Source organism: Umbelopsis ramanniana, assembly GCF_025399195.1.
Source record: "Umbelopsis ramanniana AG unplaced genomic scaffold K450scaffold_49, whole genome shotgun sequence".
NCBI lineage: Eukaryota > Fungi > Mucoromycota > Umbelopsidomycetes > Umbelopsidales > Umbelopsidaceae > Umbelopsis > Umbelopsis ramanniana.
Genome location: NW_026252135.1, coordinates 1 through 27,940, shown reverse-complemented (window position 1 = coordinate 27,940; position 27,940 = coordinate 1). Strand labels below are relative to the sequence as shown.

Here is a 27,940-nt window from a genome sequence, read left to right as displayed (position 1 = left end):
TAATGCTGAACTGAGCAAAACCGCCGAAAGAAGACGTAGACGATCTGTTGCAAGCCATCACACATCAGAGATGCATTCCGACAAGCAATCACCCGGCTGTTGGACAATCACTAGTTGGATAGTGACCTTTTGGGCACTCCCAGTGATGCTTCGAAGTTTTGGTAGGAGCATTCCCTAGCAGAGAACATACTATACCGTTGTTTGTTATGGCTGACATATTTGATTTTACACATTTTGGCTTATTTTCGGATGAAAAGGATTACGCGACAAACAAATGCAACAAGCCTGGAGAGAGAAGTTCACTCTTGTTATGGTCATTGTCAGCTTGTGCGTCATCGTTGGATTTTTGACCTTCGGCTTCAATGTGACAGTCTGTGGGCGAGAACCAGCACGTATCCGTCCCGCTGGGGTTTCCAATGAACAGATCGTCATTTCCGGACGAGTCTTTGATCTTGACGGCTTTAGCCACAATACCGACGTAACTGGTATACCCCCAAGTGGAGATATAAGAGACCCTCCTCTATCTGCCGGTGGAAAAGATCTTTCCTTCATGTTCCAAGTAGTGAATAACAACTGTAAAGGGATCTTCATTCCTTTAAAAGACGATGATGGCAAAGGCAATGTGGCCAACTACTTCCCTTGTGTACCAATTGATCGTTATGCACCCTCTGTGAATGGAACGGAAAACGCCAAGAACTCTGGATGCCACGTTAGTGTCAAAGCAAGAACCGCTTTGAGAGGTCTTAAGCTGGTTGGCGACGTCTACTACAACTGGACGGACATACAAAAGCCTAAAACAAGTCTGGTTGCTTTCAATGGAAATGTGCTTGATCTTTCTCGATTGCGGTATCTGGTCCCTAACGTTCCGCTACCAACGCAAATTGCACAATTTGCTGGTCCAGGAAACCCATTCATCGGCCACGATGCCACTTACTGGCTCAGTAGTACTGCTGATCGACTTCAGCTTGGTAAATGCATGACCGATGTTTTGAAAGTCGGTGTATTGGACAATCGCTCAACCGGGTGTATTATATCCGACGTCGTTCTTTGGTTATCTTTGGCGGTCATTTTAAGCGTTGTCTTCATTCGCTTTTTCTTGGCCTTGATCTTCGGATGGATTTTGTCATGGAAGCTTGGAAGTATTCGCGAAGAAACCAGTGAGGAACGACGTAAACGACAAGATGCCGTCTTACAGTGGGAAATGGAAAACAACGATGATATGCATTATCCTCGATCCCGTAGTGTCGTGTCGTTCGCACATATGGAACAACTTCAAACCAATAACGGACCCTCTGAAAGTAATTTGTCCCTACCCCGAGTAGGAACAGCCACCTCCATGAACACCACTCCTCGATCAGTCAAAAGAAGATTTTTGCCCACCACTTCAAGATTCACTCAGCCCATTCCAGCTGTGGTAACTGGTCAATATAATTCACCCTACGGTTCTCGGTATATGCTTCAAGATGGAAGCTCAAGTAGCTTGCCTCGTGCCGGTGGTGGTCCTGCACAGTCAGCATTGAGTCTGCCTTTCAATAATGGATCACAACTGAGCATTCCACAGCGAGATTTATTGGACTCTCAAATGGCTGATCTTCAGGCTCAGAACAACTATAATTTCAATTTCGATCTCATTCATACCTTCATGGTTGTCACTTGCTATTCTGAAGGCGAAGATGGTCTTAGAACCACACTGGATTCACTTGCAAACACCGACTACCCCACCTCACACAAGATGTTGCTTGTCATTTGCGATGGTATTATCACTGGCTCCGGTAACTCCATGTCAACACCAGATATCGTCTTGTCCATGATGAAGGATTTCCTTGTTCCCCCCGATAAAGTAGACGCGTCTTCATACGTTGCCATTGCAGACGGAACCAAGCGTCATAACATGGCCAAGGTGTATGCCGGATACTATCGATATAACGAAGACACAGAAAAGGGTCTAGTTCTCAAACCGGAAGAGCAACAACGCGTGCCAATGATCACCATTGTTAAATGCGGTAGCCCCGAAGAAGCAACGGACAAGAAACCTGGTAACAGAGGAAAACGTGACAGTCAAGTTATTCTGATGAACGCGATGCAGAAAGTTTACTACGGTGAAAGAATGTGTCAATTGGAATATCAATTCTGTAAATCAATCGTGAAGCTTTCTGGCCAACACCCGTCAAGATTTGAAATATGTCTCATGGTAAGTGAATAGCACTGTCTAACATTTTTTTCTTTTGCGTTTTCCTTCTTCCTCATACTCTTGTCTTGTTCAATAGGTGGATGCCGATACAAAGGTTTACCCAGATTCTCTAGCCCGTATGGTAGCGTGCATGTCGCGCGATCCTCGCATTATGGGTCTCTGTGGAGAAACCAAGATTGCAAACAAATCGGACACATGGGTTACAGCTATCCAAGTATTCGAGTATTATATTTCTCACCACATGTCAAAAGCTTTCGAAGCCATTTTTGGTGGTGTTACCTGCTTACCCGGTTGCTTCTGCATGTATCGTATTATTGCTCCCAAGAATGGTCGCTATGTTCCCATCATCTGTTCATCGGATATCACTGAAATGTACTCTGAAAATGTCGTCGATACCTTGCATAAGAAGAATCTCTTGCTGCTTGGAGAAGATCGTTATCTAACCACTCTTATGTTGCGAACATTCCCTAAGAGAAAGATGATGTTTGTGCCACAAGCTGTAAGTTAATGAATAGTGTATACTGTTGTTGACAGGCAAACGTTGAAATCTAATGGCTGGTATGCACTTTTTAGGTATGCAAAACTGTTGTACCAGATACTTTCCCTGTGTTGCTGTCCCAGAGACGCCGCTGGATCAATTCCACCGTGCACAATCTGTTGGAATTGGTTCTTATTCGCGATTTGTGTGGTACCTTCTGCTTCTCCATGCAATTCGTTGTGTTCATGGAATTGGTTGGAACAGTTGTTCTGCCAGCTGCTATCTCTTTCACCGTATACCTGATTGTCATCTCTTTCTTCGTCACTCCCGTACCAATCATACCTTTACTCTTGCTGGCCGCCATTCTCGGTCTGCCAGCCGTACTCATTGCTTTGACCACCAGAAAGATGGTATACGTCGGATGGATGTTGGTGGGTAGCTTGAATATGAAAGATATGGTCTAGCAGGAAACGTTACTAATTTCAATGGTTTTTTTCCAGGTATACTTGTGTTCATTGCCTATTTGGAATTTTGTACTTCCCGTTTACGCTTATTGGCATTTCGATGACTTTTCATGGGGTGAAACTCGACGTATTGACGGCGACTCCAAGGAAGATCACTCTGAGAAGAAAGGCAAGTTTGACAGCAGTCAAATTCAGATGAATCACTTTGAAGAATGGGCTCGTCTCGAACAGAAAGTCGGTCTGGAAAATCGGGCTGGCGGTAGCACTCGACGATGGTGATTTACATACTGCTGGGTAGTTGATATTCGGTAATCCATAGCAAAAAATTAATTACAAGCGAATCGAACCCCACCCTCATTCAATCCGTTAAAATAGACGCTATACTGTACAGAATTCGTTCAGCTTGAAACGCAATAAAATATTTATGTACCTTGAGATGTTTGATTTGCTAACCAAAGGACAGAGAGAAAGTATCTGTCAGAGTGATTGCTCTCTTAAGGGAGGGTTTTCAATATATCTAGAACAAAAGGTATGCGAGTAGGGCATTGTATGAAAAGCTACCGTTGTTGTGAGCTGAACTAGTGTTTTATTAGATAGTAGTTTTACATGTTCTTTCATATTAGTCTCTACAGGTTAACTTTTCGTGCAAGTTCACTCATCATAGCTAGCAGGTCTTGGATAGTGAATTCCAAGCTGACGTTAGCGTCAGGGTAACATTGGCGAATCAAATCTTCCATTTTCTCATGCTGGCGAATAAATTCTTCTTGAATGCCTCTCCACACGACCTGCAATAGTCCTTCTTCCTCTGAGAAATGCTTATCAACACGCTTGTACAACTGCTCCAGTGATTTTTTGACTTCTTTGGCTGGGTATTGAGCAATCACTTTGCGAAGTTGGACCTTGTTATAATTCATATGGAATCCTACTTCCTCTGGCGTCGACGTCTTCATCATACTTTCAACACCTTCGAAAAATTCCTATAAACGTAACATTAAACTTTTATATTCATGGCCATCACAACTTATCCTTTACACTGCCTTACCAATAGCCTTCCTAGTGGTCTTCGAATGACGACTTTGATGTACTGGTTGAGATTGCTTTCATACTGAGTCTTTGCATGTTTGACCCATCGATCCAATACTTGAATTTTATGTGCTCGCAGCTCGTGGTAAAAGTGGTGCATGTTCTCTTGATAGCGTGGACTCGTTAGCCATGGGGTTTCTCGAATAAACTAAAGCGTTGGGATGCAACACTCACCAACAATCATAACATGGGCATTCAGTTGCTCTTTGTCATCTCCAGCCAAATCAGACTCTCTTGCAATGGCGTCCAGACTGGAAACCATTCCATTGACTACGCGCTCGTACGCTTGATTGACGAGGGTTCTTACTTTGGAATTAGGTTGCATCGATGAGCCAGCAACTTCCAAACGCACAGCAAACAGCTAGATAATGGCATAGTCAGCGAAATGAACTCAAGTAGCCATATGTCACTATGATATGATGTTTTACCGGGAAAGTGCGAATAAAAGATAAAATGCCACGACGCTTCTTGGATGTAACCTTTGTTTCTTCGATAGCTCGCAATTGGTCCTCCTGATGTAACAAAAGAAAAAGTAAGAACCAGGTACAAAAAAAAAGAAAAATGACACTTGAGTAACTTACAATGAATCTTTCAAACATCTTTTCAAGTCGAGTGCTCAAGAAATCCAGCATGTTGATACCAAATTCTTGATCTGACCCTTCGCAGCTTTCGGCTTGACTTTCAATAGCGACAAGCATACTTAAGCTCTGGGTGGGGTCACCTCTTGTACCGTATTCTATAAACCCAAGTAGTTCAGCCTGCAAGCCATCGAACATGGTGTCCATGAGGTCGCTGTCGATGAACAAATCAGTATAATATTCAATGTAATGATGAAGTTGTAGCACCACTTACAGGACTCGCTTCGACACCTTGACGTCCTTCATCTTCTCACGTCTGATGTATAGGGTATCTTTATCGGGCACAACAGAGTAGACAGGGCCGCGTTCTTGAAACGTTTTTGGCGCATCGTGAGACAGTTGAAAGAGGTCGCGCATAAAGTTTTGTTCTCGCACAACTAGGGATACAATTTGACCCATCATATGCGAAAACGCTTCGCTGGCAATCCTCTCGTCTTCATCAACGCTCTCTCGACTATTGGATCCACTACCAATGACACCTTCAACTGAACCTCTTAACATGTTACGGTATCTATGCGCTCTCGAGTCATCGGTCGATCGCCCGCTTGTATAACCTAATGCACGAACAGGTCGAGAATCATCGGCTCGAAACACTGTATGTGGGTGTCAGTGATGGTTCATCATACAAGACTGAAATGGGCATTTTACGTACAAAAGTCTAAATCGTCGGTATTACGATTGCGGATAGCTGCAAAATATTGACGTGTGGAGTCCATGACATCCTTTATATCCCGCTTACAGGGTCTGATAAGGCCTTGCGAATACAGCTTTTTTGACAGGAAGAAAAGAAACATCAGCTATGTCCCATTTCGCAAGATAAACAACTCAACGTCAACCTACCGTTTGCAGTTCATTGTAGCGCCGTGGATCCATTTCTTTCATCCATAAGGCTAATCCTTGGTATTTGAATATCGCATCCTCCAGAGTCGTATGAGGGGTAATGATAACGAGATTGGATTTACGGGTTGTGGCTGGAGAGCTGCGAGATCTCGTCTCAAACAAAATGTCGGTCTACATAAAGAGAAGGTCGAGGTCAGTCGAAATAATGCTAAAGCACAAAATAAATGCTACCTACCTGGGTCTGAATGGTCGCTCTAAGATGATCGTATGTACGATTGGTGAACGCATTGCTGTATACGTTGTATTCCTGAATACGTTCTTGCACGGCCTTCATCGTCTGAAGGCCATCCTCCATCTTTATTTTCAGAACTCTTTGAAGGTCTGCCGCTGCATCCTGAACGGTGTTAATGTCCTTGACATTATCCATTGGGCAATTTCTAAGCGTCTGAAGCACATTCTCGGATACGCGTACGGACGACTGTTCCGTTTGAGAAGTATTGTTAGTAAAATGCTGTTGCAGGGTTTGAGATGATATGTGTTGACTGACCAGAAGATCCTGTAATTCATTGATCAAACTTCGCTGATTTGCGGTTTGAACTTGAAGACCACGATTCTGCCACTCAATTTGATGAATATCATCACCCATACTCTGCAGTTGGCATGTTAGAATAGGAAATCGGTATCTTATGTAGTGAAAGCAAATTAGCTTACATTCAGTTCCGCTGCATAAAGCAGCAACCAATTTTCCATACTCTCTAGTTCCTCAAGAGCTTTGTCGATTTGACCAACAACATTGGCAACACGTTCATCAGATTCGATAATAGCATGCACGTTGGCCTAGTTTGATGTCCAGGTTAGCGATCAAGTTGATTTAGTGGCCATTACAGACAATACCATTCAACTTACCGCTTCCAAAGCTGAAAGTTCTCCGAGAAGTCGCCTTTCCAATGCTGCTGCATTACCGCTGGTTTTCCAGTTAAAATCAGTCAGCATCTCTTCAACGTTCATCAAAGACGATTGTTCCACCATCCTCTCCCGCTGCTCTGCCATGTGCTTTTGCTTTTCTGTTTTCACAAGTAATCAGTATGCGCTCCAGCATGACCACAGACAGGAATACACCAACCTTTCTCTTCTAGGGCTTGCTTTTCTTTCTTCGACTTTTCACGTTGCTCTTCTCTTTCCATCGCACGTTCTTGCCGTTCTTGTCTCTCTCTTTCCTTAGATCTTGGCGGAGGAGCTGCTGGGTTGTTTCTCGCAGCAGGAGGCTGCTGAAGTGCTACAACAGGAGAAGGGCCGGGAGAAAGGCTGCGCTGAACGGCGGCCGCTGCTCTGTCATCGCCATTAGTAGGAGGGTATCGTGATGCAGGCTGGCTTGATTCAGAAGGTTCACGATAAGTCTGACTCTCTCTTTCTCTTTCTCTTCTCCATCTCTCTCTCTCGTCCATGGGCTCATTGTAATTATTTTGCATTTCTCGTGGACGCCTAGGCGGTTCGTGGTAGTTTTGAACAGTCTCGGCTACGGCGTGTTGCGGCGGTGCTCGAGCTTTGGCAACCATTGGTGCCATAGGCGGTGGAGAAGTACTGAAAACTTGCTCGTGTGTTGAATATCGGGGAGAAGAAGGCGATCTCGCTCCTTCTCGGGCCTGAGGAGAATATACCATGCCATTGTCACTGTATGAGGCAGAATTCGATCCAGATGGTGTTGGTGATGGTCCAGAAGTGCCACCTCCTGCTATGCTCGGCATATCTAAATGAAACAGGTTAATTCTTATCCAGCTATTATGTAGCATGTGCTGTTTCAACTCACATCTTTGCAATCTAGCCTCATCAACATTAATCAGGCGCGGGATGCGACCAGCATATCTCTGACTTGTCTGTAACAGGCACGATCAATTTTAGGACTAAATTTTTCAGACGAGAGAAGTATTGCATAAATCATACATCAACAACATAAGCCAAGAAAGTCATCTTTTCCTTGGGTCGTTCGACTGCCCAGGTGTAGGCCTTGTTCAAGGTCATACAGAATTGGTTGTTGTCGATGTGTTGGATGCTTTTCACATCTTCTATAGGCCAAGCTTTGCCTATCGAGAATCCTGTTGATGTACGCTTGACTTTGTAGAGTCGGATTTTATTTCTTTTTTCTGTTCGAGTTTGGCTGGTGTTAAAGCTGGCATAAACTGCAAGTAGGTTACCAAAATAAAACTTACGTGTTAGACAAAGGAATCTTGCTTTTCCCATAATATTGGAAGCCTGGCGGCCATCAGAAGATTGTGATTTAGATGTTTGCTTGACATCTTCGAACACCTTTAGATGAACCAAAAGAGTTTCCCCTCCACCTATTACCCACCTAGTTAGTCAGTCAAGTTAAGGATGACCACGAAGGCTCTTGGCATCACATACCTCCAGAATCAAGTGAGAACAAGTTAGAAATTAAAGCCTGCCTAATGTTATCGTGAGACGACATGTTGCAGAATGCAGGAACGAACGGAAATTCCAACGGCCGAACAAGCAAGCTACCAGTAAAGGTCGGCGGGAACTGAATGAGCACATTTCCAGAATGGTATTCAGCGGTGACCGCCATAACAAGTCACAGCCTAACAACTACCAAGGTGTGAATCTCTTCTGTTTCCTTGTTGACATGCAGTGGAATGATCCTCGTCTGCAAGTGACTATGGCCATTACGGCCACAGCCCTCACAGTTGGAGGCATAGTTTATTACCTTACCGACAATCACCAGAAAACCCTAAGTTTCAACCATGCCAAGAAGAAGCAGCGAAGTCACTTACAAACTCTAGCACATATTGAAAAGGATATTGCTACAGTCGAGCGAAAAATCGATGAATTACCAGAAGGAACTACTGCAGAAGCGTTCAGTGTACGAGAATGCAACGAACTTTTGATTCAATACTTGGAACGTTTGGACGCCGTTATACCTAACGATATTCGACATGGAGAATTCGCTACAGCTAAAGAACAAGAGATGATCAATAAGTTGAAAACGAAAAAACGAGGCTTGATAAAACGAGCTCAGAGAAACTTCAATAAATTAGACACCAAAGTATCTCCTCGATGATATAGATGAAGAAAGAACAATCGACAACTTCCTGTATTATTTTGTATAGAGATTCAATGACAATTAAAACATGTATACTTACATCATTGCCGCAAAATTTGGCTATCGCTTACCCTTCTGGATCAGCATCTAGTCAATTGCTTCGTTGTTTGCTTAAGAGACAGTGTCTCTGGCATTTCCTGCGCTTGAAAAGCTTCTTTCTGTTCCGTCATTCTTATCATCTTGCCATTACATCCTCCACCTGGATTTAGCCCATGACCATGGGAGAGATCAAATATACACTTGTAAGATGAAAACCATAAAACTCGCATTTATTGTGACTGTATACGTTTATTCAATGAATTGTATACCACCCATGTACAGCTGCTCTACGTCTTTATCTTTTGAAACATATGAATTGACAAAAGTTGCTACTTTTAGTGCAGCAATTGATTTCTGTGTTGTAAAGATGTACATATAATCTAAAATAACGTAGTGTTAGCATGTTCATACCAGCCACTTTTTGTCCTTGATCTCCTTTCCATTGTTGTGACCGCTCTCTTCCCGCCAGTATCTTCTGTTTATCAGGCACTACTTCTGGCATCAAAAGCACAATGAAAGAAATCAATAAAGATACTGCTATTGAAGCTTTTTATCTTCTTGATAACCATAAAGACGGATTCACACGATGGTGCAATGATTCTCTATCAATTTTGCTTTAGAGTTTATTTAAGGGTGATACGACTTCACCCTGCAGCTCCGAACCTTCTTTCACTCATTCTCTTATAATGACCAATTCCTCCATTGAACAAGAAGTTACCAACGTTATCAACAGTATAGACGGAGAACTTCGAAAGATATCTCTAAAGGTAAGTGGGATCAATAGTGTAATACTGGTTTGAGCCCCCCTTAGCGAACATGCGCAATGACCGAGCGTTCGGAACATGTAGATTCATGATAACCCGGAGCAGTCATATGAAGAAGTCAAGGCACACTCTCTGTTGACCGACTACCTGGAGCAGAAGGGATTCATTGTCACCCGCCATGCCAGTGGATTGGAAACTGGATTTTTTGCCGAATACAGTAATGGCCCTGGTCGACGAGTTGGCTTTTGTTCAGAATACGATGCCTTACCTGGGTAAGTGGATAAGCGGGGGAAAATCGCCCTCATAACATCACATTATCTAACGCATTAGCTCAAAAAAGCGTTGGGCATGCTTGTGGACATAATCTTATTGCTATTGCTGGACTGGCTTGCGCAATTGCCACGAGAAATCTCCTTGAGAGAAATCTACTTCAAGGTAGCGTTGTTCTGTTCGGAACTCCCGCTGAAGAGAAAGGTTCTGGCAAGATCAGAATGGTCAACAACAACGATATCCAAAGTAGAGTGGATTTTTGTATGATGTTGCATCCTTTCCCTTCTGAAGGAGTGTACGGGACTATGCTTGCTCTAGACTCGGTCAATGTCGAATACTTTGGAAAGCCGTCGCATGCTGCAGGCGCTCCTTTCAATGGACGAAATGCTGTTGATGCACTCATGCAAGGCAAGTTATCCAATGAAATGATAAATTTGGAAAATCATGGTCAGCGTCGCTAACCCTTAGGACTCGATCTAGCTTACAACAATATTGCGATGTTGAGACAGCAGACATTGCCTACTAACAGGTACGAGTTTGATTTGTATTATGGCTTGTCAGTTCTTTGTATGTACTAACGTATATAAATTTTCAGACTTCATGGGATTGTTACAAAGTAAGTTTGACGAAAGGTTGAGGGATGGTGTGTTTCATAGAAGATGGCTGACCATCTCTAACTTGAATGTTCTTTTGTTCACAGTGGTGGTAACGCAGTAAGTTTCCTTGGACAAGAAATAATTTTGCATGCAGAGTACAGCAACTAACATGTTACTTATAGCCGAATATCATTCCCGAATATGCATCCGGATTTTTCTACGCACGCTCTGTGACTCGCGAACAACTCAAGACCTTGCAGGCGAAGGTCAATGACTGCTTTGAAGCCGCTGCTGTCGCAACAGAGACCAAGGTCAAGTACCAGTGGGGACAGGAAGGAATAGTGGAAGGTGAGATTAATAGTATACTATAATTACATGATATGCAACAAGGATGGCAGCTATAACCAAGCGATGCTACAGATGTATTCCAAAACGACACACTGGCTGCAAATTTTATACATTTCATGGAGAACGAAGGGATCAAATATGAATCTAAAGAGTGGCAAGAAAAACAAGCTAGTGGTAGTACTGATTTCGGCAATATCAGTTATGTTGTTCCTGGGCTTCATCCGGGATTCAAGATTGTTACCGACGGACCTAACCACTCTCACGAATTCACTACTGCCGCTAGAACTGAAGACTCACATAGGAGAACTCTGCGAGCCGCCAAATGCTTGACCCTAACTGCCGTCAAAGTTATGACTGACGATAAACTTTTTGAAAAAGTTGTAGCAGATTTTGAGAAGGGAAAGCAGGAATAAATTAAGAAAATAAATTGACAGTACTTCTCATGAACGGAAGGTCTACTCAGAATTTTGTTTCTTCGTGACTGGCTCATTGCCCACCAATTTTGTCCTGTTGGTTCGGCGGCCCTACTTCATTCCACTCAGTCATGGCTGGCCTGCCACCTCAACATACCAATCCAGCCCAACTAGGAGGCAACAAACCAATATTATTGCAATTAGAAGAACAATATACAAAGCGCGTAGACGATGATGTATTGAAATTAGTCGACAGTTTTGCAGACATTGTTCGAGTAACTGAGGTAAGCACCGAGCTTATACCTAGCAGCCTACACAAGTTACGCAATCTGTACGTGTCCTTTTCAAATGACTGACACCTTTTCCTTGACAGATTGAAAATAAAGACAAGTTCAAAGTAACGCAAGAAGGGTACCAAATAGAAAGCCAGACTGCCCAAATAGTAAGCAAGACTTCATCCACCCGTTTCAATTCTCCAAACACGCACTAATCTAGTTCATTTAGATTCGATCCGCAGAGTCTCTACTTGGTCTCATCACTGAATTAAAGCAAATTCTGCTGTTGAATGATACAAAGACATTAACGCAGTTGAGTGATACCCGAACAAAGGATCTCAAGGAACCGAAAACCGCTATCAAATCCGAGATGTCAAAGATGAAAGCAGAGTTGGATGCAGCGGTATTTGATATGGAAAATGTATTATATAGAAACTTAACTTCACCATAAAACTGTAATAAATATAGCCCCTCGATATCATATTTGTGGTGGAAAAACAACGTAATGGTACAACCAAGTTTAATAGACAAAAAAAATATACACAGGTAAGGTGGGTTGATGAGGGTAGGTCTAAAATTCTAATTTTGCATTATTCTGCTTGGCTTTCTTGTAGTGTTTTAATCCTGGCTTGCAGTTCCTTAATCTCGGCTTCTCGATCCTTTCTGATTTCCGCATAGTTCAAGTTGTGCCATAACAGATGCAGACCCAATGTGGTTGTTGACGACCAAAGGAACACATTGAAGAGTGGCGTTCCATACGAGTACCAAAATGATGGTTTATGTGAGGTTATAAATGGTCTTTCATCTGCTATGCGAAGAAGTCGATTGGCTCGAAAGCTATGCCATGATCGAAGCAACATGTTGACTCGCAAAAAACAAGGCCAGGCTGCGGGACGAAGCCATTTCAAGAAACTTGCCTTTTGAAATAGACCAGTCACAACATCCAAGTAAGCTCATAATGGGCTTCAAAAGCTGCCAGGCCCTATTCCAAGTAGTTGTCTATGAATTTCGAGGGAACACTATTATTTCTAAGAGATGCTCATTGGAAGGGTAGTTTATGATATAATTTTTCCCAACTTGTTTATTCGGCTTTGGTATCTTTTTGCCAATGGCGGGCGCCACATAAAGAGATTTTTTAGGCGGGCCGATCATTTTCAGAACACAACTTTTCGAAGTTATGACGACAGTGACACTACAAAGTTATGTCTTGGCGGATTCAACAAAATGACGGACTAAGCTTAACAGCCAAGCAGTGAGGAATACCAATTCCACTTTTTTGATTTCAATGCAAAGGTGAGAGTTTCGCATTTACTACTACTACTAAGATCACAAGTAGTATTATATTATCATTCAGTGTCGCGGAGGAAGGTGGAGCCACTTCCTTGCTAAACCCCATTTTTTGAGAGAGATAACGAGTGAGGAATGAGTTTTCATGAACGGCAAGTTGGATGTATGGGCTGCAGCTGACCTGACGAGTGCCAGGCAGCGACACGTCTTGTGACTCGCATGGGGGAATCAACGTCGACTTTGCGATACTTTGTTTTATACTGACTTGATCATTTTTTTTTTCTTTCACTCTTTAAACCTGAAGAATTATACCATAATACTCAAATATCATTTTCTTTTACAATGGTATCAGCAACGTTTGCTATCCTATTGTCGATACTGATCGTACCATGTGTTCCCATAGCGATCTACTTGATTGGTCTACTACTCCCTGCTTCACATATTGTTTCAAGAACAGCGACATTCAAAACTTCTCGTAAACACATTTGGCGACTTTTGACTGACGTTCAAGAATACCCACAGTGGCAACCCAAACTCAGAGGCCTGGTCTTAGCGCAAACCGTCGATCCAGATCAAGATTCGGGATTGTCAAGCAATGTCGTCTCAGATAGTGACCACACTGAAGGAGAACTAACGACCAGTTCAGAGATGCAAAAATCAAATACTGTGGATAATACAGAATCAGATAAACGTGCTGCTATGCGAGCTCGTCGACTCAGTGGTCGGGATCAAGGAGGCAGTGAAACACTTTTTGTGGAGTATACAAAATACGGAAAACGCACGGTCGTCCTCGTAGAGCAAATTCCTGGGTCCAAGATTCTAAGAATTATGGAAGAAAGAAACAACGTAGTGCCCCTTCAAGGTGCTCCTGCCACCGTACCCGCCACACCTGCCAGCAAGAAGCCAACCTTTTCAGGGTCTTGGACTTTTGATATCTCTTCCAATTTTGACGACAAGGAATTCTCGACCCTGAAATCCTCACGACACAGTATGTTCAAGCAACCGTCTTTTGCAGACGATGAATCTGAGATCATTACTTTGAAAGTCACTCAACAAGGTGTCATCAAGAAACCCATGGTGCGAGTATCCTATATGTTACTGTTTGGATTTTACCGGAGCATCGATCGATTCTTGAAAGACCTTGGCAAGAAGATTGAGGAGGATAAGGCCATCGCGCTTCAAGAAAAACAACAAGCTGCACAGAACGAAGACACTGTAGCTTCCATGTCCCTCGACCACAGTGTCACAGAAGCGGAATCGGAAGCGGATGCTGAGACGCCTAAGCCGACGGACGAGCTTCAGAAGTCAGTCATCGAAAGCGCCATATTGAACCACAAAGCTAGCTCAGTTCTAGACAAGGATTGGGACTTGGTTAGTGAAATATATGAACGAAAGAAGGACCAGTAGTATTCCCCCATGCAAATTATGCCACCATGATAACCCCCCCCCCCAATAATATAATGTAGTTCCAAGCAATGTTTGTAATTGTATATAATCAGTTTTAAACCTAGGCATCTCTGAAGAAATCTTTAACTATGATTGAATTGTATTTTCATTGATTTTTTCCATGATTAAACGACCAGTCCAGCATGGGCTTTGGTTGAACTCTGGTGTGGCGAACAGATCACCCATCGCTGTGGCGGATGAGGAGTTTTAAAAACGCGGACTCAAATTGAGGTTTTTTTTTGGGAGAATCGAGACATTCCACTTTGAAAAAATTCCCCTTTGCATGCCCTGAACATGAATTTAGAGCTATTAGGTACAACTTGTAAACTTGATAGTCATGTTATGACCCTATTGTGCTAACAACTATCACTCATTCTCAGATCCATGGGAACAGGAATACCCTCAGGTCATTGAAGACACATTGGAAGATGGATACGTACTTAATTGTCGCTTCAATCGCAAGGGCACGCTCTTGGCAGCTGGCTGCCTTGATGGCCGATGCGTGATATGGGATTTTGACACAAAAGGCGTCTCTAGGAATCTGCATGGCCACGTCAAACAAGTTGCTAGCATAAGGTACAACTTGTTGAAAATGACGTGATTGTTTCTTCCACCTCTTTGTTGCTAACTCATTGCTATAGCTGGTCTCGTAATGGAAAGTACTTGCTCTCGGCGTCAAAAGACTGGACATGTATATTGTGGGATTTGGTCACCGGCAAGAAGAAGCAGAAAATTCGGTTTGATACTCAACTCATGATGGCACAAATGCACCCCACCGATAAGTACGTGCGTTGCGTTATAGTCATTTGACGACTCTTTTCTTTTGATATTAATTACGAATCACTCGTGGTCATTAGTTTGAAGTTTGTAGCTGCACTCTCCCAGGAATCACCAGTCATCGTGGACATGAATGATGGTACGGTACGAAAATACGAGCTGCCAACCGAATTACCTTCGGATGAAGATGCCTCAGACAAAGATAAAGACCAACAAGTAGCAGAGAAGTAATATCTATTTATCATGACTAGCGGATGAATAAGCAAAGATCATACGGCTAATTTTATACTTGAGTACAGACCAAGGTCCTATACCACAGCAATTAGTTGGAACAAATCTGGAGATCGAATATATGCTGGAACATCAAAAGGATTCTTGAATGTCATTGATACTCAGACTCGAAAGGTACGTGTCACACCAATCACATATCATATCATGTCATGGTGAACTGATAGTATATTACTTTCCAGTTAATCTATAGCGTGAGGATCACAAATACTTCCATCAAAGGATTGCAAGTCAGCCGGAAGGGAAGGTAACATAACAACGTGCTGAGATGAATCAAATTTTCTTTTCTTTCACTAACGCTCATCACCAGGGATATCGTTGTTAACGCTAACGATCGTATCATCCGTGTTTATACCATTAATGAGGAGACAGGCATACCAAAACTACAAAACAAGTTCCAAGATCTAGTGAATCGAATACAGTGGAATCAAGTCTGCTTCAGCCCTGATGGAGAATTTATTATTGGAGGTAAGTTGCAGCGCTACCGTTGAAACATTGGGTTGCAGATGTTAACCTTGTGCTTCAACAGGTTCGGCTCACAAGGCAGAACATAATATATATATTTGGGATAAAAATATGGGCAATCTGGTGAAGATTTTAGAAGGTCCAAAAGAACCCTTAGATGACTTGACGGTACGGGCACGATTTACTTGCGGAAATAAGATAACACTTGATTTTATTTGGCTAATGTGGTTCCTGTCTCTGTATTAGTGGCACCCGATTCGTCCCGTCATAGCGTCTGTAAGCACCTATGGAAACATACATATTTGGGCCACAAGCCGCGACGAAAACTGGAGTGCATTTGCTCCGGATTTTATTGAATTGGAGGAAAATTTGGATTACGAAGAGAAAGAGGATGAATTTGACGTTGTAAGCACTGACCTTGAAACTGGGACTTTGTGAGATCCCTTCCATCAAAGTCTAATTATAAACATTCTTGATCTAGGTCCCAGAAGAAGAGGTTTCCAAGAGGAAGCAAGGAGATGAGGATATCAAGGTCGATGTCGCCACATTTGAAGGCATCAGCGCCTTTGTGGATTCGGAAGATGATGGAGAACAAGATGAAATATATCACCTACCAACCATCCACAACAATGATAGCGATGATGCCGTGGATGATTCAGGGAGAAAGAAGCGAAAACAAAAGAGAAAGCGAGAAAAGATCTTGGCGGCAGCCACCACCAATACGCCTCCTATCGCTAAACCCGAGGAGGTCAAGGAAGAATTTGTCGAAATAGCTGAAGACATGGCTGTTGACAAAAAGCCAAAGATTTGGTAGATAGATAGATATTTTCCCATTACTTTGTACATAAAACCTTGTTCAACCAATATGATATACAAATTTACGAACAAAATAGCGCCAGAATAATTGTTGGGTACTTTTTGAATTTATTTTTGAAAGACTCTACTTTACTATTAAAGTACGCGTTTACTTGCGAGCCTTGAGCTTGCGGACGTAGAACTCGAGTTCCTGTCCTTCCAAGAGGTAACCGTCGCAACGACCAGATTGACCGGGGCGGGAAGAGATCTTGGCTGTAAAAGGTGAAAGACAAATCTTAGCATGTTTTTTCCAAATAGGTCATGGTAAGATCAAAAGAAAAAAATGAAGAACTCACCATAGAGACGACCAGCGGCGAACTGATCATCAAGAAGAGGGTCGGCAGAGACATCACCTTGGCGAGAAGCGATCTTACGTTGAACGTGGTTAGACTTCTTCTCAGCCTCAGCTTCAGTACCCTTCTTCTTGCCCAAGGTTTGAGCGTAATGAGCCTCATACCATTGGCGGAAAGGAGTAGCATCGACCTGGATAACGGCACCCTTGACAAGAGTGTTGGTACGGACCAACTCGTTGTTGGAGGCGTTGTACACAACAGTCAAGACACGGGTCTTGCGGGTGCAGTTCTGGGAACCCCAGGAGAAGTTACCGGCATCGAGACGAAGAGCACGGTACTTCTTGTTACCACCACGAACACGGACTTCGTGGACACGCTTGGGACCAAGCTTGGTGTTGGCGGCCTGACGACCCAACTCGAACCTGGAAAGATAGAAAGAAAAATAGAATAGGTCAGTACAAGATCTATGGCATGAAGTTTAACCTCGATGGAGAGTACACATGCAAGCATAGTGGCATTGACCGATTTCGACGCTTGGAAAAAAATTACAAGTATCGATCAAAGTCGCCTTTGAAAAAAAAAAAAGTGGTCGATTTGAACAAGTTTGGCTGCATGGACTCTCCATCGAAACAAAATTAAACTGAACAGCTGTAACCATCTTGAACACATACTTTCTCTTCTTTCTGTACTGTGCACGCTTAGCTCCAGTAGCGCTGCGCTTGTGCCTAGAGTCACGAGAGATACCTATAGGTAGTTGGAAGATGGTGCAAATTAGCTAATGTCAACATTTTGCTGCAAACAATACATCTACTTTTCATCCATCATATCCATCCAATCCTTCATTATGTCGATGGATGCGATGTGGATGTCTGGTTGTAGATGTTGGTATCGTTGGTATCCATACCCATTCTAGCCGAGTGAAAAAGAGACCGTTCACAGTCTGTCGAAGCAATGACCTAAAACGGCAAGGAACCAGCCGTATGATGTCAGCATTTAATTCAAAATCTGTAAATGTGCCATGAAAATTGAAAATGGCAGCTTGCCATTAGAGCTCAGACACCCAGAAGATTTTTTTTGTTAGTTATTGTCGTCTAACCTGTTGCTTCAGTTGTAGCCCCATCATAAATTAATCAATGGTATAGTTAAAGGTTTATTCACCACTAGTCTATAGTGGAACATATTGAATAGCATACGTCGAATATGAAGCCGAGCAAAGGGGTATAAGGGAAAAGAAATGCAACCTATCGGTCCATAATTGTTAGTCGCCTTGGGTTATGAGGACATCCTCCTTCTTTTAGTAGATGCCTCTTCCACATAGACTCGGTAGGTGGCATGATGACCTCACGACACAACGGGCACCTAGTCTCGCTGGAACTCACAACTAAAATTGATTCACAGATGAGATGGAAACTTGAGAGAAACGTTGGTCGGTCCATAATACCTTACCTGTACAATTTTGTCTTAATGAATGCTGAAGCCACTTGTCAATAGGAACAACTTCCTTGCATCTAGGACATCGTTTTATCCTGTGTTTCTCTTCGCAATCCGTCACAATATGCTCGCTTAACGTCGATATTTCCAGAATCTAGAGAACATACATGGTCAGCATACATAAACGGTATTTTTTTACACATATGTACATGCACTTACAATCTGACACAAAGGGCAGCTAGTAAGTACTGGGCAATCGTTCCAATAATGTGACACCAGTGTATCCTCATTAAAACTGTCATTTTGCTCTTCGCAAAATATGCAGGCTCTATAGAATCTTGTTTAACATTTAGTTTGAGGCGAGCATTATGCTTTATGGAAACTTACGATGAGTTTTTCTTATCTTCAGGCTTCTTCTTTGCTGCATGTGAGCCCTTTGTGCCTGCTCGAAGCTATGTTGAGTACAACAGAGGCTGTGTCTAGTGAACATGCCAAAAAAAAAAAAATCACATACTTCGCTCGTCGTTACGAGTTTGGGTTTTGGCTCTGGATTGATGCTTTGGAGATCGTTCGTTTGTTTTGGCCTGCGATGCATGACGTGTTGTTGAATTTTGATGCTTGCTTTGTTTGTTCATTGAGGAGGTCTGCGAAAAGCAAGAGGTCATCAGTTGTTGCTGCTGTCAAAAGCCCTATCCAGCTTGTAACTCACCTTCTTCTCCACACCTCCTGTTAAGTTCGAATGATCGTTATGGACAGGAATAGCAGTCACCGATGGGGTCTTCATTGCTTCAATGGACGTCTTTTTCAACATGGAATTGGACTTTGGTATATTTGATTCAGAACTAACTTTTGATGGTAGTCGGCCAGAGCCAGCAGCCATCATACGCAATTCCGCAAGTTGCCTTTCAAGTTTTGCCACCGTACCTCGCCTTGGTGGATTAGCCTCATTGACTATCTCTTGAACAATCTGAGTTTCGCTGCCAGGCACATCTTTCTTTGCGAGCATTTCATCTGTCGCTTGCGTGACCTTATCTCGAGGAGAAGGAATCCTTGTTGGTATCGATTTGACCGAATGAAGAGATTTGGCTTTCGTTCTCGAGGATGCTTTTGTGTCTTCTGACACAGTGGGTATCATGGAAGGTTTGGGTAAAGAGTGGCTGCTCAGCTTAACGTCTGGGTTGCGTTCTTCTGGTGGCGGTGTAAAAGAGATGAGAGCTGGAGGCTGCTGGTCGCTGGGTATTTTGCTCGATTTTGCATTGCTGTTAGGCGGTGGTGGCGTTGTGGCAACCGTTGAAACAGTCTCCATCAGCTTGGAAGAAGATGTTATGGAACTCGATGATTTCAGCGATCTGGTTGATGACTTTCGCAAGACAGTTGAGGTTCGCAAAGTCGGAATAAAGGAATAGTTGGGAGCTGGTATATTGTCAAGGGAAGTGATACTATTGCTCGACGTTGTAGAGGATCGCGGTTCAGTTTCACTAACATGATCCCCTGTGGATGACAGTTCATCTGATGCAGATGAATCTGACTCCTTCTCCACTTGGTGATCCTTCTACCTAATATGTCAATACCGGGTGATGACGCTAAATGTACGCATAGATGGCTACTCACGTAAACATCCAGCAATATCGTCCCATCGTCGGTAATCTGGATACCAGCTTTAGCCATTTGAGTTTTTGTATCCGTTCTCTTGTCTCGGATCACAAGCTGAAAACACCAAAAAGGGTCTGTAATTAAGCACTCTTGTCCTACTCTAAATTTACGACAATCAAAAAATTTTAGAGCTCACCTTTATCCTCTCAGCCTCATCGAAATCCTCTACATCAACCGCTCGTCGTTTCTCCACTTCTAATTCTTCAATCTCGTTGCCAAGGGTCAGTAGACTATGGGACCAGAATTTGTACAGCCTAGCTCCTTGGTAGTCCTCCGCTATTTGCAAAACCCAGGTCAGACACTGTTTTTGGGTATTCATGTCGACAACTAAACTACCTACCTTGAACACACAACTTTTTTTTTTCAATCAAGGCATCAATCCAAATGGCGAGTTGTTCGTCAATTTTGGCTCGCTTAAGGTCGATCTCTGTTTCATCGCTATGCACAGTCGATATCGAGTATGCAGGAGGTCGCTACAAGACGAAAGCCAATCAGCGACGTTGTCATATTTAAAATTCTTAGCTTTCAACCGGCTCATACTTACTGAAACAATTCTATCTCCGTGTCTTTCTGAGCTCTGGCCTACTACCCTTATGGCAGCTAGTCCAACCTGTAACGCATACCACACAACAGAAATTAGTTATCTCCGCGAAAATTATACTAATGAAATTTTGCTGAGAAGGTACCTGATTGTGTTGGTTGAGCATATTCCTATGGCAGTCCCAAAGAACCAAACGAATATATTCAGCAGTATGACCAATGTGAATAGATTTCAATTCGCGCATACAGTAATCCCCTGACATGTTATCGCCTAGGGAAACAAAGCTACAGAGAGATATTAGTTATTATCGAAACCATTGGGGGTTCAAATCACGCACATACCCAAGCCTATTGAACTGCACTAATTTCTTCTCAATTGAGTCAGGTTGAAGACCTAGGTATATGTCGATTCTTGAAGGAATCATGGTGTGATGAGCTAGGATGTCCAGTCGATCGACGTGTGTTGAGCCATTGCTCAAGCAAAGTACGATTTCCTGTGGATAGTTGCATCTCCTGTTGGGTGCATGACATCAGAAAGGTGTTTGCACACGGGAGATTGCAAGATTTAGAGATTCCTTACGGTGTTGTCAACCAACCCTGAATATGGGGAATGACCATGGCGTGGTTACTTAAACTATCAGGGTGTTGTCGCAGCTGTTCATTGCCCTTGACGAGATCATCAGGATGGGTGTCGTGGCCATAGCTTGAGCAATGTATAACGCTATAGCTACAAATCGTTGCTGTGGACATGAAGCTTGCCTCGCAGAAACCAAATACCAGACAGGACGGTCTCAAACGAAGTGCCTCAAAATGGATTGAGGTACATTTTTACGTTTGCCATATTGGGGACGGAGATCGATTTTTGCATGAAGGCTATTGCCAAAGGACATCCAGAGCAAGGTGAATAGAAACACAAGGGCAGAGAGGCAGTACGATGTTGGTTTAGTAGTTTGACATAAGACCCATGTTTTCGCCTTCAATAAACACAATCTGATTGTTTGCCATGTTGTTTGCCAATTACGTAAGAGCTCGTCTGGGGAATTTTCTTTTGAAATGAGACTTTAAATCCATCAACTTGGAGCAACATCAATTTTAGTTCAGCCTATACAATCACAGCACCGGACTACTTAGAAGAAACACAATATGTACAACTTTTTGCCATACGAAACCGGACTCCTTCATGGATCGCTAAGCTTGAATTCTGGAACCTCACCAGACAAAAACATGGGAGACCAGATAGAGACCCTTACCGTGGATGCTCGCTGTGAAACCGAAACTCGCGTAAAGGTATCCATCGGCGCGCCCAACCGATGGTCTGTTCCGCAAGACGTTCTCCCGCGTCCCGAAAATTCACTTCCTCCATTAGATGAAAACCAGAAAGCGATGGAAACCCCCATGATAAAAATACATGAAGAACCGTTTTCATTTCAAGTCCATAGAAATGCACACGAAGAAGCATTGTTTTCGACAAAGGGACATGAATTTATCTTTTGCGATCAATATATTGAATTTTCCAGCACTCTCCCGGAGCATCCAAATATATATGGCCTAGGAGAAGTGAACTCGAGCTTCAAGAGGCTAATTTCACCAGACGATAAAAAGTATGCGCCTGGAACAGTTACCACTTTCTGGGCTAGAGGTAAGGTGCTGAGCAGTTTTATGATAATGCTCTAAATTAAACAGCTGATGCGGTATATTAAGATGATGCTGTTCCCCAACACGACAACGTATACTCGAGTCATCCATTCTATATGGAAATTCGCGATTCTCAAGCTCATGGTGTTGTAGGTATTCGTGTTCATGTATCGTACTGATAACCCAAGCTCATATTAGCGCATGCGTCAGCTTCTGTTGAGTAGCAACGGAATGGATGTTCTTCTATCTGCAGGAAAAATCACCTACAAGTTATTGGGTGGTAACATAGAGCTTTACATCTTCACGGGACCCACTCCTCTAGACGTCCTAAAGCAATATGTGGATTTCATCGGAAAGCCGTTTATGCCTCCGTTGTGGTCTCTTGGCGTTCACCAATGTCGATGGGGCTATAAAGATGTAGCTCAAGCTAGGAAGGTGGTAGAATCGTACAAGGACGGCCAAATTCCATTGGATGCATTATGGCTGGATATTGAGTAAGTTACTCTTAACCTCAAAGCGCCAATTCCAAAGACTCAACCTTCATTTCCGTAGCTATATGGACAATCATCGAATCTTCACTAATGATCCAGATCGATACCCAAAAGAAAAGCTACAAAAGTTGATCAGCGACCTGCATGATAATGATCAACACATGATTGTCATATTGGACCCTGGAGTCAAAGCAAAGGACGGCGACAATGCCTATGAGGAAGGGAAACGTCGCGACATCTTCATCAAGATAAAGGATGATGGAAAGCTCCGTGACTTCGTAGGACGAGTTTGGCCCGGAAAGGTATGCTAAATTCAGAGCCTGAAGAGTACATGGGAACGTTTAATGAAAATTAAATGGTTGCAGACATGCTTCCCGGATTGGTTTCATCCTGATGCCCAAGATTACTGGTCCCAACAACTCAAAAAATGGTGCCTGCAATTTCCAGTGGATGGACTATGGCTTGGTATGCTATCGTCAGTCGGATCCGTCGGGAACATCGCCTGTGATATGATATGCATACTGACGTACTTTTTTTGACAGATATGAACGAAATATCTAATTTTGCCGATGGTGACTGCGATGATGATAGTGATAGTGATGGTTTACCAGCAGATGTGGCAGAAAGTTTAGTCTCTCCTGAAGAACGTTCGGCGGTAGTCACGGCGGAAGCGACCTCTGATGAGCCAGAAAAGCAGACCGAATCCGCGGAACCGGAACTTCTCCATGCTATTAAGGAGACTTCAAGTAGCAATGAAAGCGACGCCACCGTGGACGATGACGAAAATACTTTGAGAAGCACTATTGACAGTGTCATCGAAAAGTCTCCTGAACCACCTTTTACCGTCAATAACCCTCCCTATCTAATTAATAACGCAGGCAAAAAACGGCCACTTCAGCATAGAAGCGTTGCACCTGATGCGATTCACTACGGAGGACTTTATGAATACAACACCCATAATTTATATGGTCACATGGAATGTCAAGCAACGTATAAATCTCTGATTGACATCTATGGCAGTCGCAAAAAGCCATTCATTCTCACCCGGAGCTCATTCGTCGGAAGCGGAAAATACACAGCAAAATGGCTCGGTGACAACAGTAAGTAACCTCGTCCATGCGATACAGATTTGAGGTGAATTCACCTGTACTAAACTTTTTTATGTTCAGCGTCGAGCTATAATGATTTGAAAGAGTCCATCGCTGGTATGTTGTCTATGACCATGTTTGGTATTCCGATGGTCGGCGCGGATGTCGGCGGTTTCCATCGAAACTGCGACGAGCAGCTTATGTTACGGTGGACTCAACTGGCAACCTTCTACCCATTCATGAGAAACCATAACTGGATATACAATCGAGGCCAAGAATTCTACCAATGGAAAAGCGTAGCTGATCTTGCTCGCAGGTGTTTTGCACTTCGATACTCGTTATTGCCATATTGGTATACCCTCTTCTACTATGCGGCAACAATGTCCAATCCTGTTCTACAAGCTCTGTCATGGCATCATTATAGTGATAAGGAAGCACTTGAAAATGACGCCCAGTTTTTCCTTGGTGACAAATTGTTGATATCACCTGTCCTTCAGGAAGACGTAACTACTGTTCATGCTTATTTTCCACCAAATGATATTTGGTATGACTTGTACACTGGACGGCCTCTAGCCAACAAAGGATGGCAAAAAATTGAGTGCTACGTGCATGATCTCACACCTGTACACGTACGTGGTGGCTCTATTATACCGATGTGGAATAAGGCTTCCAAAACGGTGGCAGACACGAAGCGGCACAGCAAGCTGGAGCTCTGGGTTGGTCTAGATTCTAGAGGACAAGCAACAGGTTCTTGTTATTTGGATAATGATGAACCACTACCAGCATCTTCCAGCATTTTTGCACACTTTATGTTTGAGAATGGAAAACTCCGTATTACTAACGTCCAGCAGGTCGGGAAGAGCGAAACTCTCAGTATATCCCGTATCATTATTGCCGGAATCACCTACACCAGTCAGGCCGAGCTCATTTGTAATGGACAGCGTAGTACCCTTATCCCGATCCAAGAGAAGAGCCAAGTCGTTATTAATTTAGACGGAGAAAGCATTGTGGACCATCATGAATTTAGTATTACATTGCTATAGCCTACCTCGTTGCACCCAATACAATACAATATATCTATTTCTTCGTTGTAATTTTGGTTATTTTCGATGTGCAGGGCATATAACTATAAATGATCTGGATCTTCAGCTTAAGTTGGCCATGATGAATTAGGGAAATGGCGATATGGCAGTAGGATGGCGTTTTCCACCACCTGCTGCCAAAACACACTCCAAATAACATGCGTCATTTCATTATGTTCATTTATACGGAAATACGTGAGCGTGTTGTTTAAAGCTTTGAGTACCGCTCTTTTGGTTGTGCAAAACGCATTAATGTCGCTGCGACCGTGAAATAATCAGTGGACATGCCGTATTAATAGCACGATAGGATGCTAAAAGATTTATCCTGTCAGACACAACGGGCTTATTCTTTTTCTCATACTGCGATAACAATTCATCCCTATGATAATGAAAGAAGAAATGTCAAGGGGTTGGGGAAAAAAATCACTTTACTCGTGTTGAATAACTTTTATTGTCTTCTTTAAGCATTACACAAGCTAGATCCTTTGTAATTACAATTGGTTCATTACTGCTTTACTGACCCCCCATCCCTTCCAAGTGTTTTTTGGGAAGTCAAGGAGTAGATTTATTATTGGGGGGATCAGAATGGTGGGGTGGAGGAAAAAGTGGAACGTTATAGTTTTGTGGCAACTTTTTTGTGATTCACACATCACCTCCCCTTCATTGCACCCCCTCCTCCTCCTCCTGCTGGTACAACCATCTGTTTGTATTTTTAGTCTATTAAACAAATAATTACAGTAAGAAAAACAGGTTTTCGGTTATTGGATTGACAGCTATGGAAGCTGGTGTATCGTTTTGTAATATACCAGGAACATGATAATCTAGTTTGTGTTATATCCATCAAAATGCAAGAGCATGATTAGCGAAAATATCGCAATCGAGTTTAGTTTTTGTAAAATAAACTTCTAACATTACGATTTGCTGATGCCGGATTTGTCCCTGAAGATTGCTTCGCAACCAAACAGAAACGTGGAGCCCCAGCTAAATCGCTAGTGGATAACAGGGTTTGTAAATAATGTTTTGTTGCAGAACCTCCAAAAGAAAAAAACTTAAAAAGATTGACATTGAATTTGACGCTTGAGAAGTAATGTGCAGACGAGGAGCAAGCAGTCAAGTAGTGCACAAAAAGTCAGTTTTCATAGCATATCTGTTTCATCATGGCATTTGTCAAATTATGAGCATTTGTACAAAGCTAGAAGGAACAGTAACAAATATTGGATACTAAAGCACCTATTAGCGCTTATTAGTATATCCAATTCTTCACATTTAAGCAAACTATTGAATAATGTCCTATTGCTGAGTAGAGCCCTGGATTCAGTATGAAATTGTAGTAGCATCGGAGTTTGTTATTTGTACTATGGCCAAGTTGGCAACCATCGTAGTACTTCTCTTTAATCGCTCGTAACTATGGTAAGGATCATAACTACATATGGGCCCAGTGTGGATGGATAGATTGATACGATGGATGAATGGATGGATAGCGATACGAGTTGCCTTGCGACATTTTCACTTGCGAAATTTTTCATTGTGCCTTGGATCGAGATTGATGATTTTAAGAATGCGACATTGACAATACATTTCGGTTTTTTCTTATAGGCTCGTGGACCTAAGAAGCACATGAAGCGTTTGAACGCTCCTAAGCACTGGATGCTCGACAAGTTGCTCGGTATGTAAATTGGCTATATTTGAACCATCCGTTTGCCCATTCCGAAATGCATGCTCAAACGTATCACTGCTTTCATTAGGCTCCTATGCTCCCAAGCCCAGCGCTGGTCCCCACAAGACCCGCGAGTGTCTTCCTCTCATCATCTTCTTGCGTAACCGTCTGAAGTATGCTTTGAACGGAAAGGAAGTCCAGAACATCCTTATGCAGCGTCTCGTCAAGGTTGATGGCAAGGTCCGCACTGACAGCACTTACCCTGCTGGCTTCATGGGTAAGAATTATTCAATTGCCTTTATCACCCCTCCTTGACCGGTATATTGAACTCTCCTTCTTTCTATCTATCTAGATGTCATCTCCATCGAGAAGACTGGTGAGCAATTCCGTCTCATCTATGACGTTAAGGGACGTTTCACCATCCACCGTATCACTGAGGAGGAGTCCAAGTACAAGCTTTGCAAGGTTCGCAAGGTTCAACTCGGTGCCAAGGGTATCCCTTACGTTATCACCCACGACGGTCGCACCATCCGTTACCCCGATCCTTTGATCAAGGCCAACGACACCATCCGTTATGATGTTGAGAGCGCCAAGATCACCGACTTCATCAAGTTCGAAGTTGGCAACGTCTGCATGGCTACTGGTGGTCGTAATATGGGTCGTGTTGGTGTTATCGTTCACCGTGAACGTCACATTGGTGGTTTCGAAATTGTTCACGTTAAGGATTCCCTTGACCGTCAATTCGCTACCCGTATGTCCAACGTTTTCGTCATCGGTCAGGGTAACAAGCCCTGGATCTCTCTCCCCAAGCAGAAGGGTATTAAGCTTACCATCTCTGAGGAGCGTGACCGTCGTCGTGCTGCTGCCCAACAATAAATGTATCCAGCATTTGTACCAGCTTAATAAAAAAAATATTACAAGTTTCATTGAAATGGAAGCATGGTTAATAATGTGGTTGTCATGCCCCTGAAATGCTGCAAGTAATAAAACTGCATATCAATGAGGTGCCCACCGGTCCGATTCCGCCGACCATGCACTTCATGACTGAACCAACGAAAGTTTATCAATGTGATCAAACAACAAATCATTGTTCTAACAAAGAAACACAGAAAAATAAGCATGAAACATGTTCGGCGGGCGGCCGTTCCCAAGGAATGAAGGGGAGTTGATCCCCCGCCCATTTTCCATAAAGAGAGGCACTTCCGGTGACATTTTGGTTTTTTACAACAGATGTCCCAAATCACTTTTTGTCGAACTGAAGATCCAAAAACTTTGATAGAGTTACCAATTTTTGAACATCTTTTTATTTTGCAAATGATAGCGCTTTTGGTCTTTTTTTTTTTTTTTAATGAATTGAAATGCAAGAACACAAGAGATCTACCCTTTTGCCCTCACTCGCACGAAATTAATGGAACATGCCATTTATATGTCAAAAAAT

The 27,940-nt window shown here is 42.9% G+C and overlaps 11 protein-coding genes across 11 annotated transcripts; 8 read left to right on the top strand and 3 right to left on the bottom strand.

The window, feature by feature from the left end:
* Positions 1 to 70: 70 nt before the first annotated feature.
* Positions 71 to 3,412, top strand: K450DRAFT_177728 (uncharacterized protein; the record flags this gene model as incomplete). The annotated part of the gene is made up of 5 exons (XM_051584273.1): positions 71 to 161; positions 258 to 2,191; positions 2,268 to 2,690; positions 2,765 to 3,100; positions 3,170 to 3,412. The coding sequence occupies 5 exons, from the start codon at positions 71 to 73 to the stop codon at positions 3,410 to 3,412; spliced, it is 3,027 nt and encodes a 1,008-aa protein (XP_051442451.1).
* Positions 3,413 to 3,682: 270 nt separating this feature from the next.
* On the bottom strand, positions 3,683 to 8,503 carry K450DRAFT_251677 (uncharacterized protein). The gene is made up of 18 exons (XM_051590757.1): positions 8,095 to 8,503; positions 7,902 to 8,030; positions 7,636 to 7,835; positions 7,502 to 7,568; positions 6,818 to 7,441; positions 6,601 to 6,758; positions 6,406 to 6,531; positions 6,242 to 6,343; positions 5,930 to 6,172; positions 5,695 to 5,865; positions 5,507 to 5,621; positions 5,069 to 5,447; positions 4,938 to 5,008; positions 4,798 to 4,874; positions 4,645 to 4,728; positions 4,391 to 4,577; positions 4,176 to 4,321; positions 3,683 to 4,110 (listed from the first exon to the last, which is right to left on the bottom strand). Exons 1-18 carry the CDS (start codon positions 8,273 to 8,275, stop codon positions 3,760 to 3,762), a joined length of 3,411 nt encoding a protein of 1,136 aa, XP_051442450.1. The 5' UTR covers positions 8,276 to 8,503; the 3' UTR covers positions 3,683 to 3,759.
* Positions 8,252 to 8,860, top strand: K450DRAFT_282539 (uncharacterized protein; the record flags this gene model as incomplete). The annotated part of the gene is made up of 1 exon (XM_051593439.1): positions 8,252 to 8,860. The coding sequence occupies one exon, from the start codon at positions 8,252 to 8,254 to the stop codon at positions 8,765 to 8,767; it is 516 nt and encodes a 171-aa protein (XP_051442449.1). The 3' UTR covers positions 8,768 to 8,860.
* A 582-nt stretch (positions 8,861 to 9,442) lies between these two features.
* On the top strand, positions 9,443 to 11,350 carry K450DRAFT_251665 (uncharacterized protein). Its single transcript, XM_051590756.1, has 8 exons — positions 9,443 to 9,615; positions 9,697 to 9,884; positions 9,953 to 10,290; positions 10,363 to 10,411; positions 10,478 to 10,498; positions 10,583 to 10,595; positions 10,661 to 10,826; positions 10,899 to 11,350. Exons 1-8 carry the CDS (start codon positions 9,535 to 9,537, stop codon positions 11,237 to 11,239), a joined length of 1,197 nt encoding a protein of 398 aa, XP_051442448.1. The 5' UTR covers positions 9,443 to 9,534; the 3' UTR covers positions 11,240 to 11,350.
* A 1-nt stretch (position 11,351) lies between these two features.
* K450DRAFT_251662 (uncharacterized protein) lies at positions 11,352 to 12,035 on the top strand. The gene is made up of 3 exons (XM_051590755.1): positions 11,352 to 11,523; positions 11,613 to 11,681; positions 11,744 to 12,035. Exons 1-3 carry the CDS (start codon positions 11,371 to 11,373, stop codon positions 11,963 to 11,965), a joined length of 444 nt encoding a protein of 147 aa, XP_051442447.1. The 5' UTR covers positions 11,352 to 11,370; the 3' UTR covers positions 11,966 to 12,035.
* A 1,048-nt stretch (positions 12,036 to 13,083) lies between these two features.
* On the top strand, positions 13,084 to 14,500 carry K450DRAFT_251659 (uncharacterized protein). Its single transcript, XM_051590754.1, has one exon. The coding sequence runs from the start codon at positions 13,144 to 13,146 to the stop codon at positions 14,206 to 14,208; it is 1,065 nt and encodes a 354-aa protein (XP_051442446.1). The 5' UTR covers positions 13,084 to 13,143; the 3' UTR covers positions 14,209 to 14,500.
* Positions 14,501 to 14,514: 14 nt separating this feature from the next.
* On the top strand, positions 14,515 to 16,648 carry K450DRAFT_251655 (uncharacterized protein). Its single transcript, XM_051590753.1, has 10 exons — positions 14,515 to 14,560; positions 14,628 to 14,823; positions 14,889 to 15,029; positions 15,105 to 15,251; positions 15,324 to 15,429; positions 15,495 to 15,559; positions 15,623 to 15,780; positions 15,842 to 15,945; positions 16,024 to 16,182; positions 16,259 to 16,648. The coding sequence occupies exons 1-10, from the start codon at positions 14,542 to 14,544 to the stop codon at positions 16,589 to 16,591; spliced, it is 1,428 nt and encodes a 475-aa protein (XP_051442445.1). The 5' UTR covers positions 14,515 to 14,541; the 3' UTR covers positions 16,592 to 16,648.
* Position 16,649: 1 nt separating this feature from the next.
* On the bottom strand, positions 16,650 to 17,866 carry K450DRAFT_251639 (uncharacterized protein). The gene is made up of 4 exons (XM_051590752.1): positions 17,830 to 17,866; positions 17,597 to 17,669; positions 16,929 to 17,347; positions 16,650 to 16,845 (listed from the first exon to the last, which is right to left on the bottom strand). Exons 1-4 carry the CDS (start codon positions 17,831 to 17,833, stop codon positions 16,742 to 16,744), a joined length of 600 nt encoding a protein of 199 aa, XP_051442444.1. The 5' UTR covers positions 17,834 to 17,866; the 3' UTR covers positions 16,650 to 16,741.
* Positions 17,867 to 18,062: 196 nt separating this feature from the next.
* On the bottom strand, positions 18,063 to 21,544 carry K450DRAFT_251636 (uncharacterized protein). The gene is made up of 13 exons (XM_051590751.1): positions 21,130 to 21,544; positions 20,892 to 21,062; positions 20,696 to 20,834; positions 20,554 to 20,619; positions 20,350 to 20,482; positions 20,146 to 20,285; positions 19,968 to 20,063; positions 19,066 to 19,908; positions 18,871 to 19,000; positions 18,744 to 18,798; positions 18,576 to 18,684; positions 18,372 to 18,510; positions 18,063 to 18,306 (listed from the first exon to the last, which is right to left on the bottom strand). Exons 1-13 carry the CDS (start codon positions 21,297 to 21,299, stop codon positions 18,167 to 18,169), a joined length of 2,331 nt encoding a protein of 776 aa, XP_051442443.1. The 5' UTR covers positions 21,300 to 21,544; the 3' UTR covers positions 18,063 to 18,166.
* A 68-nt stretch (positions 21,545 to 21,612) lies between these two features.
* On the top strand, positions 21,613 to 24,879 carry K450DRAFT_251629 (uncharacterized protein). The gene is made up of 7 exons (XM_051590750.1): positions 21,613 to 22,188; positions 22,251 to 22,333; positions 22,395 to 22,678; positions 22,737 to 22,977; positions 23,041 to 23,140; positions 23,218 to 23,775; positions 23,845 to 24,879. The coding sequence occupies exons 1-7, from the start codon at positions 21,693 to 21,695 to the stop codon at positions 24,804 to 24,806; spliced, it is 2,724 nt and encodes a 907-aa protein (XP_051442442.1). The 5' UTR covers positions 21,613 to 21,692; the 3' UTR covers positions 24,807 to 24,879.
* Positions 24,880 to 26,252: 1,373 nt separating this feature from the next.
* On the top strand, positions 26,253 to 27,380 carry K450DRAFT_251618 (uncharacterized protein; the record flags this gene model as incomplete). Its single annotated transcript, XM_051590749.1, has 4 exons — positions 26,253 to 26,255; positions 26,442 to 26,511; positions 26,591 to 26,779; positions 26,855 to 27,380. The coding sequence occupies 4 exons, from the start codon at positions 26,253 to 26,255 to the stop codon at positions 27,376 to 27,378; spliced, it is 786 nt and encodes a 261-aa protein (XP_051442441.1).
* Positions 27,381 to 27,940: the final 560 nt, after the last annotated feature.